We start from the raw sequence: 19,092 nt of genomic DNA, 5'->3' as shown, positions 1-19,092 counted from the left end.
GGGGCCATTGCTCCCCCAAATTTACACCCCTGACTGATGAAACTTTACAGGTGTGTGATTGAGATCAACATGTTTGAAAACAGGTTGGGTCCTAGCAAGGGAAATAGGGAGTAGGTAGCATGGAAGGGGACATTGCCCCCCCAAACCCTGTATGCCCCTGACCAGTGGTGTAATGAAGTTACTAGTGCACGCTATTGCGATCCTATTGCAAGATGGTCTCTAGGTCGTAGCTGTGTTTGTGTGCATCTGAAGAATGTAAGCCCAATATTCACTCTCTTTTAGCTCTGTTTCGCTCTCTGCCAACTCCTGGTGGAAATATCTGTCTCTTTAGCTGTTAAACACCCCTAAACCCTCAACCCTTAAGCTCGGCTAGTTGCTACCTTTGTTTGCCGTTTGGAAAGGTTGTGTGCGATGGGTTTGCCACAGTTTTTTCACTGAAGAAAAGCTGGAAACTTGGTCGATGAGAGTTGAGTTTATGGACCAGACAGCCATGAAATGCTCCTTAGATTTGAGTGAACAGCATAGTTGGGGATAATCCTCTGTGGGTTTATCACTGCAAGTGACACCTTTCATATTATGTCCAACCATTTCATCCACTGGTGATATCATCATATCGATTTGTGCAGCTTTAGAAGATAATCCCCGAAACATTTGAAATTTGTACAACATAAAAGTGTATGACTAATAAAAGTTTAAAGGTTAAATACACAGTTGAACTATGATTCAAAGAGCAATTTTTTTTTAAATAGCTGAAAAAGTTAACCTCCTCCTCAGTTTGCTGTTGCCTAGGGCCAGTTATGTCTGCATGAGAGCTTCCATAAATCTGACAGAGCTGTATTTTCTCTTTGAGCTGCAGCATGTTATCAAGACAGCAGATTTTAACAAGTCTGTTTGTCAATGCCCACCAGACAGTTGTTTACCTGATAGTGTGCAAACTATGACATACTTCAGCTAAATAAGTAGAACAGTGTTTCTGATGCAATCATGAGAAACAAATGCACAACAGAATTCACAAACAACAGAATTCACAAAGTTGTAAATTACCTGACTTCACTTGGGATCGTACAGAGTATATTATCAGCTGGATGAAGTTTGGTAACCACATAGTGCCATCGTGTGGTCAGATAAGTGAATAACACCAAAAAAATATTTTTAGATACAATGATCTTGTCTGTCTTGCCTTCAGCAGTTGAGCTTCTTTTCCTTCACTAGTCAATAACACCCAAGTTAAACAAGTTGCTTGTTCCACATATTAAGGATTTGTTTTACTATTCCTCTTCTTTGACTGAGGTCATGTGAAACAAATGGACATATTTTGTTATTATTTTACCAATATTTAATACCATGCAGTGTATGATTGCAAGGTACAACTGTATTTCTGCTCAGCGTAAAACTGTATTATCAATATTGGTGCAAATCTTAAAAGATTTTTGGTCTGGCACTAGACTCAAGACCTCTGCCTCAATACTAAATGAATGAAACACAGTAAGAGCATATACTCAATGTTTTTTGTCATTGAACAATAAGCACTGGCTTGATTTCCCTTCAATTGGAAACTTTTTTCTGCACTACATATCAGAGGGAAATCTGTACTTTTCATTCCACTACATTTAACCAACAGCTATAGTTACTGATTACTTAGCAGATTATGATTACACACACAAAATACATGGCTGTAAAGGCTCAGTTAAAACAGGTTTTAACCCAAAACCATGACTCTGAGACCACAGAAGTAAAACAAAGCGTTCAAGTTTACTTGGCAAACAGCCAAAAGTCAAAACCACGCAGGCAGGAGAGACAAATTTATCTAATAGGGGACAAGGCAAGCGAGCAGGTGTCCAAAAGGCATTCAGGAGGTCATGACATGCTAAAATGAGGCAGGCAAAGAAAACAGCTGGACCACAAGGCCAAAACAAATGCATCTCACAGGGAATGAATGGAAGTGGGCTGATGGGGAAGTGGGAACAGGTGGGTGAGGAAGGTCAGGTTGAATGTCTGATAGGGGATTTGGGAACAAAGGGGATACTGCAGGGCATGCAGGAGTGGCAGGATCTGACATGACAGCACAGTTAGTACATGGCAGGGGAACAAGGCATTGTGAGACTAGGACTTCGCTGACATTTAATCAGTGCAGTCATCATAACATATGATACACTGATGAAAATTAAATTACCCAACTGAACATTAAGTAGTTCGATTAGCTCCACCGTGACATCGACAATATTAAAACAGTGCTTACAGATGCATGATCATGATATAATACTGAAACAATCAATTCTGCACAAAAAGTACTTTGACTTTTGATACAGTACTTAAAAAAGCTCTATGTGATATTGTGATACTATAGTGTACCTATAATTCAGAGGTTGTCTACATATGGCTCTCAACATGGAGGTGGCCTGGCCGGCAGCTAGCTGAGTTATGGTGCTAACAGCAAAAACAGTGCTAACCACGGCAACAGTGCCGAGCAAAGCGCCCTAGACATCCCTCTCCCCAGCAATGCTTTCCAGCTCCTCCTGGGGGACCCTAAGGCGTTCCCAGGCCAGATGAGATACGTACTCCCTCCAGCGTGTTCTGGGTCTGCCCTGGGGCCTCCAACCAGTGGGACATGCCCGAAACACCTTCAGCAAGAGGCGCCCAGGAAGCATCCTGATCAGATGCCCGAACCACCTCAACTGACCCCTTTCAATACGAAGGAGCAGCGGATCTACTCCGAGCTCCCTCTGGATGTCCGAGCTCCTCACCCTATCTCTAAGGCTGAGCCCAGCCACCCCACGGAGGAAACTCACTTGTATCCGCGATCTCATTCTTTCGGTCACTACCCAGAGTTCATGACCATAGGTGAAGGTTGGGACATAGATGGGTAAAGGTAATAAAGGTCCTACATTTATAGTATTAGATGGATCTACGTCCATCTAATATTTAAAATGTAGGACCTTTATTACTAATGGTTGCTACTTTTAATCAAGTAAAGGCTTTGGGCACTTTGTCCTGCACAGCATGTGGGTATTTTCAACTCCAAATGTCCATGAATTTAATCCTGATATTACTTACACTACACTGCACTAACTGCACCTAACTCTGAAGACATTTACTTAGGTTGTTTACCTCAGACAGCTCTGCCATAGATGGTGGGTAAGCTGTAGATAAATACATTCCACTTCAGAAATTGTCCATGCGGTGGTGATGGAACATGAGCATCCTATCTTAAAAGTGGATCACAGTCATATAGCAAAGGAGAAGATTCAAAATACAAAATGAATATCCAGAACAGCCAAATTAGGACCCCTCTAGCATTTTTATTTTTATTTTTTATTTTGTAAAATTGTCTTTGACCTTTATTTATTCCAGAAATGTTGGCTCAACACATTTGCCAAAGGGCAATATGTTAATGATGTGAGATGAATAGCAACTGAGTCACTGACTTACTTTTCTGAACAGAAACACTGGAATCCAAACTGGCAACTCTTCAGTCACAAAATTATTTTTGTACCCACTACTCTGATTTTCTTTTGGAGTACACAACCCCAAAGATACATCTCATAATCTGACATTCTGGATCATTTCAAAGTGCCGACTAGAGCCTTTCCGCTGATAGATAAACTGCTGTTTGTTTTTATTGCATCAGTCGACTGCATCTTCTCCTAAACAGTGTTTTCAGCACATGCAACAGTAAATGATTGGATGCCTGATGTGGAGTGACAGCTTTTTTCCCATTATGCTTTGTGCGTCACACATCGGCACACGCTCAGACACAGCCTGTCTGTATAATGCTACAGAAATGTATTTCTGCAGTCAACCATGGCATTCCATCTTAAGATACACGCTTTCTTTTCTCACTGACAATAGATTTCTTTTGTACAATTTTTAAACCATTAAGTGGAATGTCAAGAAAATGCTGTTTTGGAGAAAAACAGAAATGACGAAGTTGCCCAGGGTAGGAAATTTCATCTGGTTATGTAAATGATATACAGAATATGATCAAACAGGTTTGATCAAGATATTGATAGTCTAATGGTTTAATTAGAAGACGTTATATTATTACACAACATTCTATCAAACAAACCGTTTACATCCATAATTTCATGGATACTAAGCAAATTCAATCTGTTGATGAGGTCCATGAGATACAGCTGAAAGCGAACAAGTCGACTCAGTGTTGAGATTGTTTTATCCATTATCTAAAAGGCTCACAACTTGGAGATGAGAACATTGAGATGTAAATGACAAAGATCAGAAGACCTTTTCTGAGTTGTTTCTACTGACAGTGAAATAGTGACTGACTCACAGAATTTTTTTCACATTTTCCCTCCAAATTATTGAATCTGGATGTGTGAACGTCAGTTATATCACCATGTCCTAAAGAGATAGCATCACAACAGTTCTGTATCTTTGAAAAAAGTACTATATTTGATCACGTGAATTTCAGGGTAGCGAGTTATTACATATGATGATTTAGATAAACAGCTTTCACAGTAGGATGTACCTCAGTGCCTCAGTAAAACCAGCAGATGTCAGCAGATTGCCACATAGCATTTAACACTATGGGCATCAGATATGAGTTGATGCAGTGTCACTCATCTGACCTGTTAGAGAACTTCCTGTTCACATTTAATGTCGTGTTTAGCTTTAGCAAATAGATTTACAGTGGCTATACATAAAACAATATGAATCTGAATGATTAGTGAATGTAGCTGTCACAGTCATTGATGGATGGAGTTTATGCAACTGGCAGCACTTCATCTAACTCTTTAACTGTGGTCATGAGGTAGTTGTAGATGGGGGTGATAGTAACCTCTGGTTTATTTGTAAGAGATGGTCTCTGATTTCAGATGTGAATGCCCTCCTTAATCTCTCTGTGGTCGTCTATTGACTCCTAGCTGATGACCTGTGACCCCTCCCTTATCAAAACCATTCAACACCTTAAAACTGCAAAAGTGTCACTCATGGTGATGAACCCACAGAGGAGACTGACCTCTCAAGTAAAAAAGTCAGCATAAGATGTTTAAACAAGTCGCCCCCAAATAACATATGTTTACCTTTAAGTGAGAAGCCTTCTAACAGCTGCAAGAATTATGTCTATATCTGAAAAACAAAGGCAGGGCCAGTAAAAGTTTATGCAAGGGTCGTCTGTGACGTGAGCGCATTTAGCAAAATGTTATTGTTTTCGAGACATGTGACCGCTTAAGTGCATTGTGATCTGCTGAAATTCAAGTGGGTAAGGCACATTGCATAATGGGATGCACTCCTCACCCGCCTTAGCCTCTTATGGATACTCAAAAAAATCTTAGTGAAAGAAACTTATGAGCTTGTGACAAAAACGAACAGCTTTCTCCTTTCATGGAAGCAACAATACTCCTGCAGTATGTTTTGTACAGTTCTGTATATCAACATTACACATCAGTAACTAAAGGAAAAAAAACAATTAAAAGGGAAACTTCACTGTTGTACATATTGTGTATAATGAATCACCAGAATTGTGGAATAAAAGTTTTTTTTCATTTTCTGGGGAAATTTGTTACATTGGATGCTGAACTGTGACTTAATTATACAGCGACAAAATCCACAGATGGATGAGGTTGGGATGGAAGAATGGGTCAACAAAACAGTGGACATAAACATGGGAGCCCGCCGTTGGTTTCCTGTATCCAACCAACAGTTTCTTTAACCATGATTGTGGTTGTTTTTTGATTGTAACCATGATGTTTCCCTTATAGTACCGGAGGATATTTTTGTGCAGAAACCTAACCAAATCTAAACCATAGATCAGAACAACATTACCATTTTTTAGATGGTGATTTTGATCACATGCAGACTTATTGCTCTGGAGGGCATGGACCAATGACATTGTTGTATAAATTGGAGGCACAGTGGCGCAGTGGTTAGCATTGTTGCCTCACAGCAAGAGGGTTCCTGGTTTGAATGTTAGCGTGAATGGTTGTCTGTCTCTATGTGTTAGCCCTGTGATAGTCTGGCGACCTGTCCAGGGTGTACCCTGCCTCTTGCTCAGTGCCACCTGGGATAGACGCCAGCCCCTCCATGACCCCTAACAGGATCAGTGGTTATGGAAAACGAATGAATGAATTGAATTGGAGGACTTGTTGCACAGAGGATTATCACCAACCCTACAGTTCTTCTCAGCTCTATGGAACATTTTAGTAGTCTTTCAGCTCATTGTTTTGGCTGGCAACTTTGGTATGTTGGTTCAACTTCACCTCTCTCATCGACCCCATTTCCAGCAGCAGCAAGCAGCTGTTTTCTGTGAAGAAGCTCCAATTAACCAACTGCACACTACCTGTTGAGCACAATCTTATTTTTCTCAGGTCTCCCTGTGGAGACCAAAACAAAGCTTAGATTCATCTTATGTACAGAAACTCTACATAAATGCTAGTGCTGCTCCATATCTGTTGAAGGTGTAAATCAGCAACTGTTCACTAACATTTTGGCCTCACTCTTTTTGTGGAGTGATGAAGTGAATTTGAAGCTTTCACAAATGTTTAATAAGAACTGATCTCACTGATCTCTCAGTCAATATTCTTATACACTTCCAATTAATAATAACAGCTGTAAGTAGTTTTTGAAGCAGTTCATAGATGCAGCATTATTGATTTCTCCCAGGAAAGAGACTTCCAAAGGGAGGGGGCTTTCACACTGAAGACGCTGTCCTCAAAAGGCTGGTACGGGGGCTGGTGAGCAGACCCATGTAGGACCACAGATTCCGGGACAGGATATAGGGGAGCAGGTCTGATAACCCCTTGGGGGCAAGGGCATGGAGGGAATCGATCTCTCCTTATTGAAATAGCGGGGAGTGACATGACTAATGACCAAATTACAGAAACCAACCTCTTTCACCAGCATGATGAAGGCAAAGTAGGGAAGTTCATTAGCAACAAAACTACTGAGCAAGCACAAAACTAAATCAAGCTGTGATCAGTCTGCACATCCACATTTAAGAACATGCTGGCTGCAGAGATGGCTTGTATTCACAGAGCAAGTTTTCAGTACAAGTGAGGATAGAATTATGAATATAATCAAGGTTCTGAGGCCACGAGAGGAATAGTCTCAGTAGATTTAAGCAGTAGCAGGACTTGATTTGCTCAGTGTCTTCAAAGCTGCACGTCCTCAGTTCTGGAAGTTTGTATCCCTGACAAACTCCAGCTGAGAGCAGAGTAAACTCTTGGACTCTACCCATGATTGAAGTGTCGTTCTGTTCAGTAAAGTCAGGCTACTTCCCACTGTGCACCATTAGCTTTTTTATTTGTCTAACAGGCTGTGAAAAAGATCTGACCCTAACAGCTGGATACACGAGGGTCCTTTTGAAGCATACAAACCAAAGCTGTTTCTAAGCCTCCTCTCATGTCCCCTTTAGACTTACACATTTATATTTCCAGAATATATTATTATATTATTGCTTAAAGAATACTTCAGTTTTTGGGGAAATATACTAATTCACTTCAGAGTGAAATGAGAAGATTGGTCTCATGTCTATGTATTAAGTACAGAGGTGGAGCTAGGATGCGTTACCTAGCTTGGCATGATGACTGGAAGTAGAGGGAAAAAGCTGGTTTTGTCCTAAGTTCAAAAATCCACCTCCATAGCTCACTAATTATCAAGTCATAACTTATTTGTTTAATCTTAACATAGGTACGAAAACCAACAGACAACTTGTGATTTTGGGGGGAGCTCCAGCTGTGTTAGGACTATTTCTTGAAAAACAACAGTTTGTCCATCCACTCAGTATTTCTGTGCAGCAGCTCTGGCTAAAGCGTATCACCAGATGTGACCAGTGAGCACAGATTTTGGTTTTGGTCTCCACACCTGGACAATAGTACCAAACTTGACAACCTCACTATGAGGACAAGAGTGATATTTCGCAAGAAATAGTTCCAGCACATACAGTAACTCCCCCTAAAACCAGACATTGACATTTTTACATTTCTGTTGGTGTACAGATCAAACAAGTGAGATGCAATGTTTTAATCAGTGAGCTTTAGAAGTGTTGGTAGATGCATGTTTCTTTGACTTTCACAGAGCCAGGGTTAGCTGTTTCCCCCTGCTTTCAGTCTCTACTCTATGCTAGGCTAACCATGCTACAATCAAGCTTTGTATTTAAAGCTGCACTAGTCAGTATTTTTATTCATTCATTCATTTTTCCTAACCACTTATCCTGTTAGGATAAGCGCCAGGCTATGAAGCCAGTTTTCCTAGAGGCCAAACAGTGGAAATACAATGTCCGGGCATCATCACTTAAAGCTCTGCAGCCTAAAAATACTTCTTCCCATTAACTTATTTTGTGAAAAGATGTCAGTGGATACATTTTTTTTAGCCTCACAACCCTCGCGAAATGACTCGTTTTTTAATCAGGATTTGATCCATTTGGTCTGATAACATTTTATAAATCTAGATGAGCCACATGATTAAATTATTTTAGCCTCAAGTCAGCTGCTCGGTTGCACTTGGCCGCCTTAAGTCTTTAGTGCGCATGATCTATGGGACACAGTGTGGAAGTAGTGCTGATAATCCCCGGATCATCTGGGTAAATTTACATGCAGCAGTTAAACCATTTTGCCTTCGAGCGCCACTGAGCAACTCTCAAAAGAATGAATGGGGTACCGCGTTCAATGCTGCATCCAGTTCTCTTTATACATCCATGGAGCAGTCATGTTGTCCATCTTAATAATACAGTCTCTGGTACTGTCACATTATCATTTTTAAAGGTGATAATATGTCAGATATGTTAGCTGCTTTGCCAAAGTGGCCAAAAAAATCCATTAATACAGCTTTAACAGACAGAGGTGAGATTGGTATTGCACTCCTCATTTCAGAAAGCAAGCAAACAAGTGTATATGTTCTTTGTTGAACTCTTCCTTAAAATTAGTTGTGTACTGAGTCCTTTGTTGACTTTTGCTTTTAATTAGCAAAAAACATTTTAGAGAATGTTACCATAATTAACAGTGAACCTAAGCACGTCGACATCCATGTCATGATTACTAGGACACTTTGACTTATTTTACAGTAAACAATTAGTTGAAAAGAAGGGATGTACTAGTCAAATAATACATTACTGCAGATTTCCAGTGTGTTTTTATGCAGCAGTGCTCAAGATGGAACCTCTATCATATCAGTAGTGGGTTTCCACAGACTCCTGTCTTTTGGCAAGCTGACACATTGCTGATTTGGTGTTTTCACCCTATGCAACACATTTCTGCTGAAAGCAGCATTCTGGGCCCATCAGTGGTCCTAAAATATTTAATACTGTTGATTATCACTCTCATTGGTTTTGTATACCTACTAGATGGGTAAGGGACAGTTAACTGAAATTAATTTTTTCACATATTCCCAGTCCCAAAGCAATGATTTTAGGCAACAAAGCTGTTGACAGTCATCATTTTTTACTGACACAACATAACATTCCACTTGAGTTACCCTGTTGATCAGGGTTAAGGTCAGGGCATCAAATAAGGGTTGTTCCCTCTGTAACCCAGGCGTTTTTTAATGTCTACTGAGTAATGATATAAAAAAAATGAGAGGGGAAAAAACTGTCCAAAACCCCTAATTCTGGGTCATGCTCAGTTCAAATCTGATCCCTTTCCTTCCTGTTGAAATCCAACCAAACTACCCAGAGGCATCGGCTTTGCACACACAGGGATTTGTTAAACTATTTATACCATGTTTCCTTTTTTTGGCTTTTCAAAGAAATGTGTGTAAATGTTTATTCATTATCCCAGACGCAACATATTACAAGGCACAGCGCAGACGTCCTTTTAGGACAATAAGTCCTCAAGGATCTGCCAGTGGGTATAAACCACAGCCAGACATATTAGAGCATGAGTCAGTGTATTACCTTAAAGCAGCAGATGCATTAATAAACAACACAGACGAGAGTGTGGGATCAGTTGCCTTACTGCAGCAGTGTGTTTTTAAGTAGTGGTAGCATAGGCAAATCTGACGTGATTTGTTTATTTGGGGATTAGATGTGCCCAGAGTACTCTCTAAAATCTGGATTAAAGACAGATGTGCGTCATACAGGAAGATTGTGTCTGATACATTATTCTTGGAAGTTATGACTGGTTTCAGTAAAGCTGCTTCTTAGCCATTGCTGTCATTAGAAACTAGAGTGAAGGAGCTTGACAGCATTGTGGTCTCAGATATTTAAAGAAGCTGTATACGACGTTCAGAAATTTAATATAGCAGCAAACAACTATTTGCTATGTCAAGATATAGTGGAGTAATGGCATCCTGAGCTGAGAATGAAGTCACACTCTCTCTATGTGTGTTGGAATCTGTCCAGTGTTATGGTTGACGGTCCGGTAGTGCATTCATGTAATTGCATGTAAGTCTGTGTGTGTGTGTATCCCACTGGCAGTCCATCACTGCCACTCTGCACTGTGCTCATGAGGTGGATATCACTGAATTCTGGACAGCTTTGTCACAGAAGTGTAGCACCCACCCTTTGGTTTCCCTCAGGTAAAGATATTAGCTCTGTCAGCACTGTTGCAATTGTTATCATTGTTTATTGAGTTAGCACCGTTAGCTGCTAGCATAGTAAAGATAATGGATGTAGCAACTAAAGCCTCGAGTTCGGCATTTCGGCTGGGGTTTTTTTGCCAGAAGTGACCATATTTGGACGAGAGGCTGGCACTGTGGAGGAGCAATGGATGGATCAGACTGAGAAGCTGAGGACACTATCAGCAGACAGTCTGTCACTTAAACTGTCCTGCTCTTAAATATGTGGTAATTTAAGCCTTAATAAAATCGAAACTAGTGAGTAAAAAATAATTCACCCCCTGTGCAGTTTACCATGTAAACATGTTAATTTCTGCTATTAAATTGGGGATTTTAACATGGGGGTCTACAGGGATTGACTGGCCTCTGGAGCCAGCCTCAAGTGGCTATTCAGGGAACTGCAGTTTTTGGCACTTCAGTGTTGGCTTTATTTTTCAGCCCCGAAGACTACCGCTTGGCTGCTAGCCACTGCCTTGGTTACCTGCACTCTGAGAACTGTGTGCAGACTATCTATATGCAGTGCTGGGCTTTGAAGTCAATTTGATGTAGTGGCCATACCGTGGAATCACAACTTCCGGGCCCAAAAAGACTTTTTCTCACAGACTTACATTGTGAAAGAGATGCCTGTAAATCTGTGTATTTTATTTATTTTTTTTACATTCAGTTCAATAACATTTCGAAAGTCTAGAGGACCCATGATTTTTTCCCCCCATTTATTTTAGCGGAGGGCTTAACTGGAAGTTAGCCACTAGCTGGCGCAGTCTCTAGTGCACATGCTCCATGGGCCCCACAATGCAGAAGATGTGGATAATTTTACACCCAGGAAGACAAACTTTTTGGGCTTCCTGCACCACTGAGCAACTTTCACTGTATCCACTTTTCTTCACACATCCATGCCCCAGAATCACGGATAGGCTCTGAATATTACATACAGCTCCCTTGAATTCTGTAGACTGGTGGTCAGATATTCTGTATCTTCAAAGCTGTAAATCAGGACACATTTCAATGTGTGAAAGAAAGTCTTTATTTATGAAATTTGCTCTGAAAGCATTACATTCTGAACATTTTCTGAAGATGAAGGTAGAAGTGATGTTGGTCTGGAAGCTGATGGATCTGCAAGCGTGCTTGTCTTTCTTGTTTTGGTTTTGTTCTGAGAAACCATCCGACTTGCTGTAATCATGTTTCATTCCAAATGATATGCACCATTAAAACAAATAAATAAACAAAAATCACATTTAATTTTGGCAAATGATTGCTGCCATGAAGCTAAAGCGCATTACTAGTTACAGAAAAGATAATAAATAAGGGTGAGACCTTGGCTTTTAAAGAGCAGTTTGACATTTTTCGAAATGTCCCTTTTCTCTGTCTTGCTGATAGTTCGATGAGAAGATCAATATGCCTCTCATATCTGTGCAATAGAGCTACAGAGCCAAGAGGTGATTAGACCAGCTTGGCAACAAAGACTGGAAGCAGGGGGACACAGTCAGCCTAGCTCGGTTCCTGACCTGTGAATAACCTCACATTTGTTTGCCAAGTCTAATAGCTCTGCTGTTGTTCTATGCTTTCCTTGGCTGGTTCACTTCTGATTGGTTAGGGTAAAACTAATTAAAGAAACCCCCCCTCACAAACAGAAGCAGCATATGAACACAATGTCAAGCTGAATTAAATCAATTAAACCAGATGGACAGGCTGTCTCTTCCATTTTTCTTTCTTATGCCTCTTTCACACAGAGCGCGATTTTCGCGGCGCCCACTCTGGGGTAGGGCGCAGAGCAAGCGGAGAGCAAGGTGCGCAAGACAGGATTTGGGGGAGTACAGGCTCGTTCAGGAGCTACAGCTCCATGGTGACCGCTTCCGGGTCTACTTCAGGCTCTTCTCTGCTATTGGACGCGCCGAGGTGTCGTCACAGCGTGTTGTGGTGAAATGAAAAATTTTTCAATTCGAGCGCAGGCTGGCGGCGCGCAGACACCGTGGCATGCGCCCTCTCGGGCGCCACTCAGCTCAGCAGCAGAGCGGTACGCTCTTGCGCCGCAGTAGCACATACACAATGAATGGGTTCGTCGGCGGAGGTCTGCGCTTTGCGCGCTCAGTGTGAAAAGGGCTTTACACAGTAGTGTACACTTGGGTTCAGTTGGGTAAGTCATAAGAATACCGCTGCTGAGCAATGACAACATTGGCGTCTCGAAGACACCGAGGCTAACAATTTAGCAAGTTAGAAAGCAGGGAAAACTATGCAGGATGCAAAGGCAGATTGACAAAGAAAAAGATACAGGCCCACAGGAAGTGTGCCAGGCTTTGAAGCTTATTTTCATAGTGGCCAAACTGTGTAACTACAACTTCTGGGACTGTTACATGATGCTTTTGGGCCCAAAAGACTTTTTCCCATTGACTTCCATTGTGAAAGAGATGTCTGTAAATCAGTGGATACATTTTTTGAGCGCTATTACCCATGCAAAATGACTTGTTTGTTTCACTTTTAGGATTTAATCATTTCAGTCTGATAACATTTTGAAAGTCTATAAGAGCTGCACAATTAAATAATCTTATCCCAATCCCAGTTAGAGGAGCGCTAAATAGTGAATGCAGTCTCCAGTGAGCTTGCACTATTGGTTCCAGGATGCAGCAGATCTGGATAATTTTATAGACAAGCTTTTTTGGCTTCATGCACCACTGAGTAGCTTACATAGAAATGAACTGCCTCCAACACTGCATCCATTTTTTTTATTACACCTAACTTGTCAAATACAGCTGCTTTGTTGATGATTTTGGCGTCACATACTGACATACAGAGGCATCTTTTTACAGCGGTATGATACACATTGGGCATCAGACATTGTTAAAGAGACATCTGTAAATCAGAGGATACATTTTTCTGAGCATCACTAACCTTGTGGCATGACTTGTTTCACTAGCGGGATTTGATCCATTTGGTCTAATAACATTTTGAAAGTCTAGAAGAGCTGTACAATTAAATCGTATATACTGACTGAAATTAGTGGAGGGCTAAATAAGAAGTTAGCCACTATTGTGCTTGTTCTATGGGCTGGGTAGTGCAAACTTTTTTGGCTTCATTCACCATTGAACAACTTTCATAGGAATGAACAGGGCCCCACCTCCAATGCTGAATCCAGTTTTCTATACACATCCATGACTAGATGAGGCCATTAGGAGTATTAACCTTTTGCTCATACAAAAACATATATTAACATACCATCCACGGAAAAATGAACTGCCATGGTCTCTGCCATTTCTGAAAATGTAAGCAAACATGTCACAATTTGTGAACTCTGAGCTTTGATTTCCACTTCCGAGGTTGTGAATACTACAAGAGAGGAGTGTTCTTATGGACTCTTGTGGTTAACACGGTAAATACAACCCCTTTGAAGGCAGTATATAATGCAAATACATGAAACTGATAATATATTTTCTCATCTAACTCTTAGCAAAGTCAATAAGCTCATTTCCCAAAATGTCAAACTAGTCCTTTAAAAAGTGGACATTTTTAAAGGTAGAATCTGCTTTTACGACACTAACTTGTAAACCAGTATTGTGGAATGAAACTGCAGCACTTGTGATGATTGAAATCACACATCACACCATAGCCAGCGGAGGAATAGCTTCTACTGTAGCTTAGCTACTATTTACCACCATGATTAAATGCTGGAATGGATGCAATTCTGCTTTGAGAGACCCAAAAATAACTATGCAGTCACTCACAGTACTGAAACAAACAAATGAAAAAAAGATTCAGCCATTAAATCCTGTTGGTGTATAAAAAAATGTTCACTTAAGGCGGTTCAAGTTGGTTACATCACTGATAAAGCTTTCCATGTTGTTAAGTCCTTTCTGAGAAATATACATCTAGAAAGATACAGTATCTGCAGCATGCATCAAGCAGTTTCTGTACAAGCCCTGTTTCGTGCATCTTCCAACTTAAGGTATAATGGCACATGGATCCATTGCTGCACTAAAAATAAATAAATGAAGAAGTCAAATAAATCAAAATAAATTAAAATCCCAGTGAATGAACTTTAAATACATAAATAAATAAAGACTTTGCTCAGCAACAATGGTGTGTGGTGCTTTGAAACCCATACAGTAGCATCATCCTGTTTAGTCCAGGCTTTATGGGTTGCTTCAGTCTGGTTAATGCAGTAGTCCATGAGTAATACAGGGCAGCAGCATTTACTGTCACTTTAACTGAAATGCTGTCGCTGTAGTAGGAGCGCCATTAAGGGAAGAAAGCCTGGTATTTAGCTCACTTACTGCCTCATTAGCCATCTGCTCTGGACACATTTAGTTATGTGACTCAGTCAGATCCAAAGGTTACAGAGGCAATAGCAGCCAAATTATCTGCTCTTATTAGTTTGACAGTTTGATCATGAAGATAGAGAGCTTCAGAGGAGAGAGTGGTATTTAGGGAAGTCTGGGCGGGGGCTGGTTGCACAAAGATTTGAATATGGCTCAGATCTGAGAGTCCAACTTCAGATGGATATATAAGTTCTTCAGATGTGCAAAGCTTTCTTAACAATCTGAAAGCTCTGCCAATCAATGTATTCATGACACTTCATGAAATATATTTTTCTCCTTTTTCAGAGATAAAAAGAGATTAAAGCATACGCTGTGTTGCCAAAAACCACATGAATGATGTTGCTCCATTTCTGCTGGATATGTAAATAGGCAGCTGTTAGCCAAAACCAACTTTATAAGGTGGCAAGATGTCCATGGCTTGTGTTCAGCTTGCTGTGAAGATCAATGTAGCATTGTTCCAGAACTGTGAATTACCGCCCACTTCTCTATTGTTTTTAGCAAAACAAATAGATCTAGTGTTGTGCTCATTGACAGCTGTTTCCCCTGTTGTCATTCTGAGTTCTGTGGGTGGGATTAAGAATGGGAATCTTCCTACATAGCTAGCTACCTAGATACAATCATGAAAAACAACGGCAGAACAACTTACAGAAAGAACAACTCTTAAATCAGCAAATTTCTTCACATCATAAAAATGTTGCAAAAACATTAAACTAAAACTTCAGTGATGAGTGTAGCTGAGAAACATATTTCAGTGGAAAGGCATGGGAAAATAGTGTTAACGCTGAAGTTAATAGGGACCTTTTATGCTCATGTTCAGGTTTATACTTGTATTTTTGATTTCTACTGGGACATGTTTACATGCTTTAATGTGCAAAAAAAACAGGCCAGTCCTGGCCCGGGCCATCGCCAAGGAGGGCTTCAACACCATCAGCCAAGGCTGCGGATCCGCCGCGGAGTCATGATGGTAGTAGAAACCGTCATCAATGAGCTGAAAAATCCAATGAGCTGACAGTGTTTTCCTCATACTGTCTATGCAGGAACACCTGTATTCACCCTCTGTTTGAAACAATTCATTATAGTGCCTGTCTCTTTAAGTTCACCTCCTAAAAAAGCCCAAATTGCTCTGATTGGTCAGCATTTCTGGGTCTTCCATGTCTTGACATCTCTGCCAAGCCCCCAGGTAAACACTGTTTACATCAGGAAAGAGACATGTAAATCAGTGGATACATTTTTTTGAGCTCCGCAACCATTGCAAAATGACTTGTTTCACTATTAGGAAGTCATCCAGTCAGTCCAATTACATTTTGTAAGTCTACATGAGCCACATGATTTAATTGTTTTACACCCATTAAAGTTAGTGGAGCACTAAACCAGAAGTTAGTCGCTCAGCAGGTAAAAGTCTCACTTGGCCCCTAGCTGCAGAAGATCTGGGTATTTTCATACTGTGTTTGGCATGACACACCACTGATCAAATTCCATAGGAATAAACAGGACCCTGCCTCCAATGCTGTATCCAGTTCTTTTTATACATCCATGGTCTCTGCTGTGAAAATGATCCAAAATTGAGGAGAAATTAACAACAGCGGCAACCAAGATTACATTTTTCTTTGACGTCTGCATATAGCTACATGTAGCAGCGTATCTGCAGCCGGAGAATCAGTGTAACAAAAGTAGAATGGCACTTTCTACCATGAAAAATCACCAGTTAAAGCTTCTAAATCAAAATTTCAGCCAGGTTCCAGCAGGAATATGTACCAAAATACGGGCAACCAAAATTACATGTTTCATGACATTAGCATGTAGCTATATGTAGCAGTGTACTTCAGCCGGGAAATCACTGTAACAGCGTATAACGGCACTTTCTACTGTGAAGAATCACCAACAAAACTTCTAAAGATCCAGGACATATTCCAGCAGGAATATGATCCGAAATCAGGGAGAATGTACAACATTCCTGATGTTAGCATATAGCTACATGTAGCAGTGTAGGCAAGGTAATGTTAACACTTGCAGTAGCGTGCCTGAAGCAGATGACCTTAAGAAGTAACCCATCACGAGCTGACCTCAGCCCTTCATTTAATACTTTGGCTAGGTTTAATGTGAACATCTGACACTGTAACAATATATATATATATATATATATGACAGAAAATAAGGAAAAGCATAATAGGTCCCCTTTAACACAACAATGGTATCGAAATAATTTTCAAAAAACAAGAGGTTGACCACAAAAGCATAAAAAAATCATGATATCTGGTAGGCAATCACCTCTGTTTTGGGGTGGGCCTTTTATTAGTAGGCAGAGCTGCTGAGTCAACACTGATATTGTTGCCATAGCCTTGGGTATAGTGGATACCTTCTTAGGCTTAAAACCTGTCTGTTTTTATTTTTGTACAACTGGCATTAGACTAGTCTGGAAGCAAAACTTGTGCAACCAGCCCCATGAGGTTGCTGGAGTATGATCGGGGTGAATATGAGCTTGTGATATAATTATGTAAAGGAGGAGAAGCTGTATAAGTGGTCCAGTCCAGCTGTGAAATGTGAACCAGATTTGGAGATATTCACACCCAGAAGCATCTGATATTCTTTAGTTATCCTGCCAAACTTGGTCCACCCCTACATGCAGATGCAGGATGGAAAAAACTGTATCTCTCTTCTCAGGTCAATGAAAAGATTTAGCAGTTTTTTTCTTTCACTGCTACAGTTTAGGCTAAAATGCACACACTCAGCAGTACACACACCAGTAGATCAGGTTAAACAGGATATAAGCGCCAGGGAAGATCATGCGAGAGTAGGTGTCAATGGCGTGGGTGTTCTGGATAATCCGGAAGCCGCGGATGCCCTTCTTTTTGGTCCCTGTGGGCTCGTTGTCCAGGGAGAGATGCACCACCATTCGCTCCTGTTTTTCTGATGCATCCTCAGTCGCCATGGAGGCCCTTGTGTAGCCGGCCAGGCTGTTGGCGTCTGCCTCACTGTATGTTCCATCCAGCATCATGGTCCTGGTGTGGGACATGCCACAGGTGCAGGGGAGTGTCTGGGACTGGGCAAAAGAGAGGAAAGGAATAAAGACTGAGTAAGAAATGAAAAGCACAAGTGATGAATGAATGGACAGCCTTTCTGAAAAGGTTTCTGTACCTGTTCCCTGACTTTTTCTCTGAGCTTGCGGTCTTTACCATCCCTCACCGTTGTCAGGTAGTTGACGGCAGCGTATTCAAGCACAGACAGGAAGACAAAGACAAAACTGACCCAGAGGTAAATGTCCACAGCTTTGATGTAGGAGACCCTGGGCATGGAGGCGTTGACTCCAGTGATGATGGTAGACATGGTGAGTACTGTGGTTATACCTGAAGTACACAGAACATACAACCTTGTATTAAATATGAGGAAAATTCATATCCATGTGATCTCTGTCTGCCCAGTGCAGAGACAGCTTTGAAACTTGTAGGGCAGAGACTGGAAATTGGGGAAAGATAGGAGAAGGAGGTCCCAAGACAAACATTGGGGATCAGATATTGGCCGTTAGCTACACACATTCACAGCTCATTCATGTTTCTATCTGGCTGCTGATTGTCTCTTGTTGTTTGATCCGTACATAAAGAGAAATATAATGCAGCAGTTTATGGTTCTAAAGGGAGTTACAGCCTCAGTGTTGCCAACTTTACGACTTTCTTGCTAATTTTTTAAGATCCCCTTAGTGACTATTACAACAAAATGCACCTAGCCACCAATTTAGTGTCTTTTGGGTCAAACTTTCCTAAACTCCTCAACCTAGAAGACAGTCACCAACCTCAGTGTGCTCTCACATGTCTGTGGCTCTCTGGACCGAGTGGTTTCAGTGAGTGGAAAGAGAGCAGAAGCATGCTCTGTCCTTTAATGTTTTGATTAGCTGTAGAGGTGTTTTAAGATGTTTTTTTTTTTTTTTAATTTTCTATGCCATCTGTTTAGCCCTGCTTCCATGCATTACGCTAAGCGGGACTAACTATGTCTTGACCCCAGCTCTATATTTAATGCAAACATGAGATTGACATTGATCCTCTAATTTCAGAAAGACAGCAAAAAGACAAAAGAAAGCAACACAAATTCAAATTGCCAGAAAAAAACGTTAGATTTGATTGTCTCTGCAAACCATGGATATGTTACACTTACACATTATTGAGGTTACATACATACATTGAGATTTTGATTAATTGGATCTCAAATCACCACCACTTAATGAAAATTGTTGAATCAGTTAATCATTGTTTTAACAGTTTTTAAATGTCCTTTTGTGTTGAAT

At 40.8% G+C, this 19,092-nt stretch overlaps 1 protein-coding gene across 1 annotated transcript in view; it reads right to left on the bottom strand.

Moving 5' to 3' along the window:
* Positions 1-17,085: 17,085 nt before the first annotated feature.
* The window catches only part of LOC126398859 (gamma-aminobutyric acid receptor subunit rho-2-like), a 36,949-nt gene continuing 34,942 nt past the window's right edge, over positions 17,086-19,092 (bottom strand). Inside the window, exons 8-9 of the mRNA XM_050058501.1 lie at positions 17,952-18,160; positions 17,086-17,856 (exon numbers count right to left, since the gene is read on the bottom strand). Coding sequence (XP_049914458.1) covers positions 17,542-17,856; positions 17,952-18,160 — 524 coding nt within the window. The 3' untranslated portion in view covers positions 17,086-17,541. The remainder of the gene's footprint in view (positions 17,857-17,951; positions 18,161-19,092) is intronic.

Source organism: Epinephelus moara, chromosome 12 (assembly GCF_006386435.1).
Source record: "Epinephelus moara isolate mb chromosome 12, YSFRI_EMoa_1.0, whole genome shotgun sequence".
Taxonomy (NCBI): domain Eukaryota; kingdom Metazoa; phylum Chordata; class Actinopteri; order Perciformes; family Serranidae; genus Epinephelus; species Epinephelus moara.
This window is presented reverse-complemented; position numbering and strand designations above follow the sequence as displayed.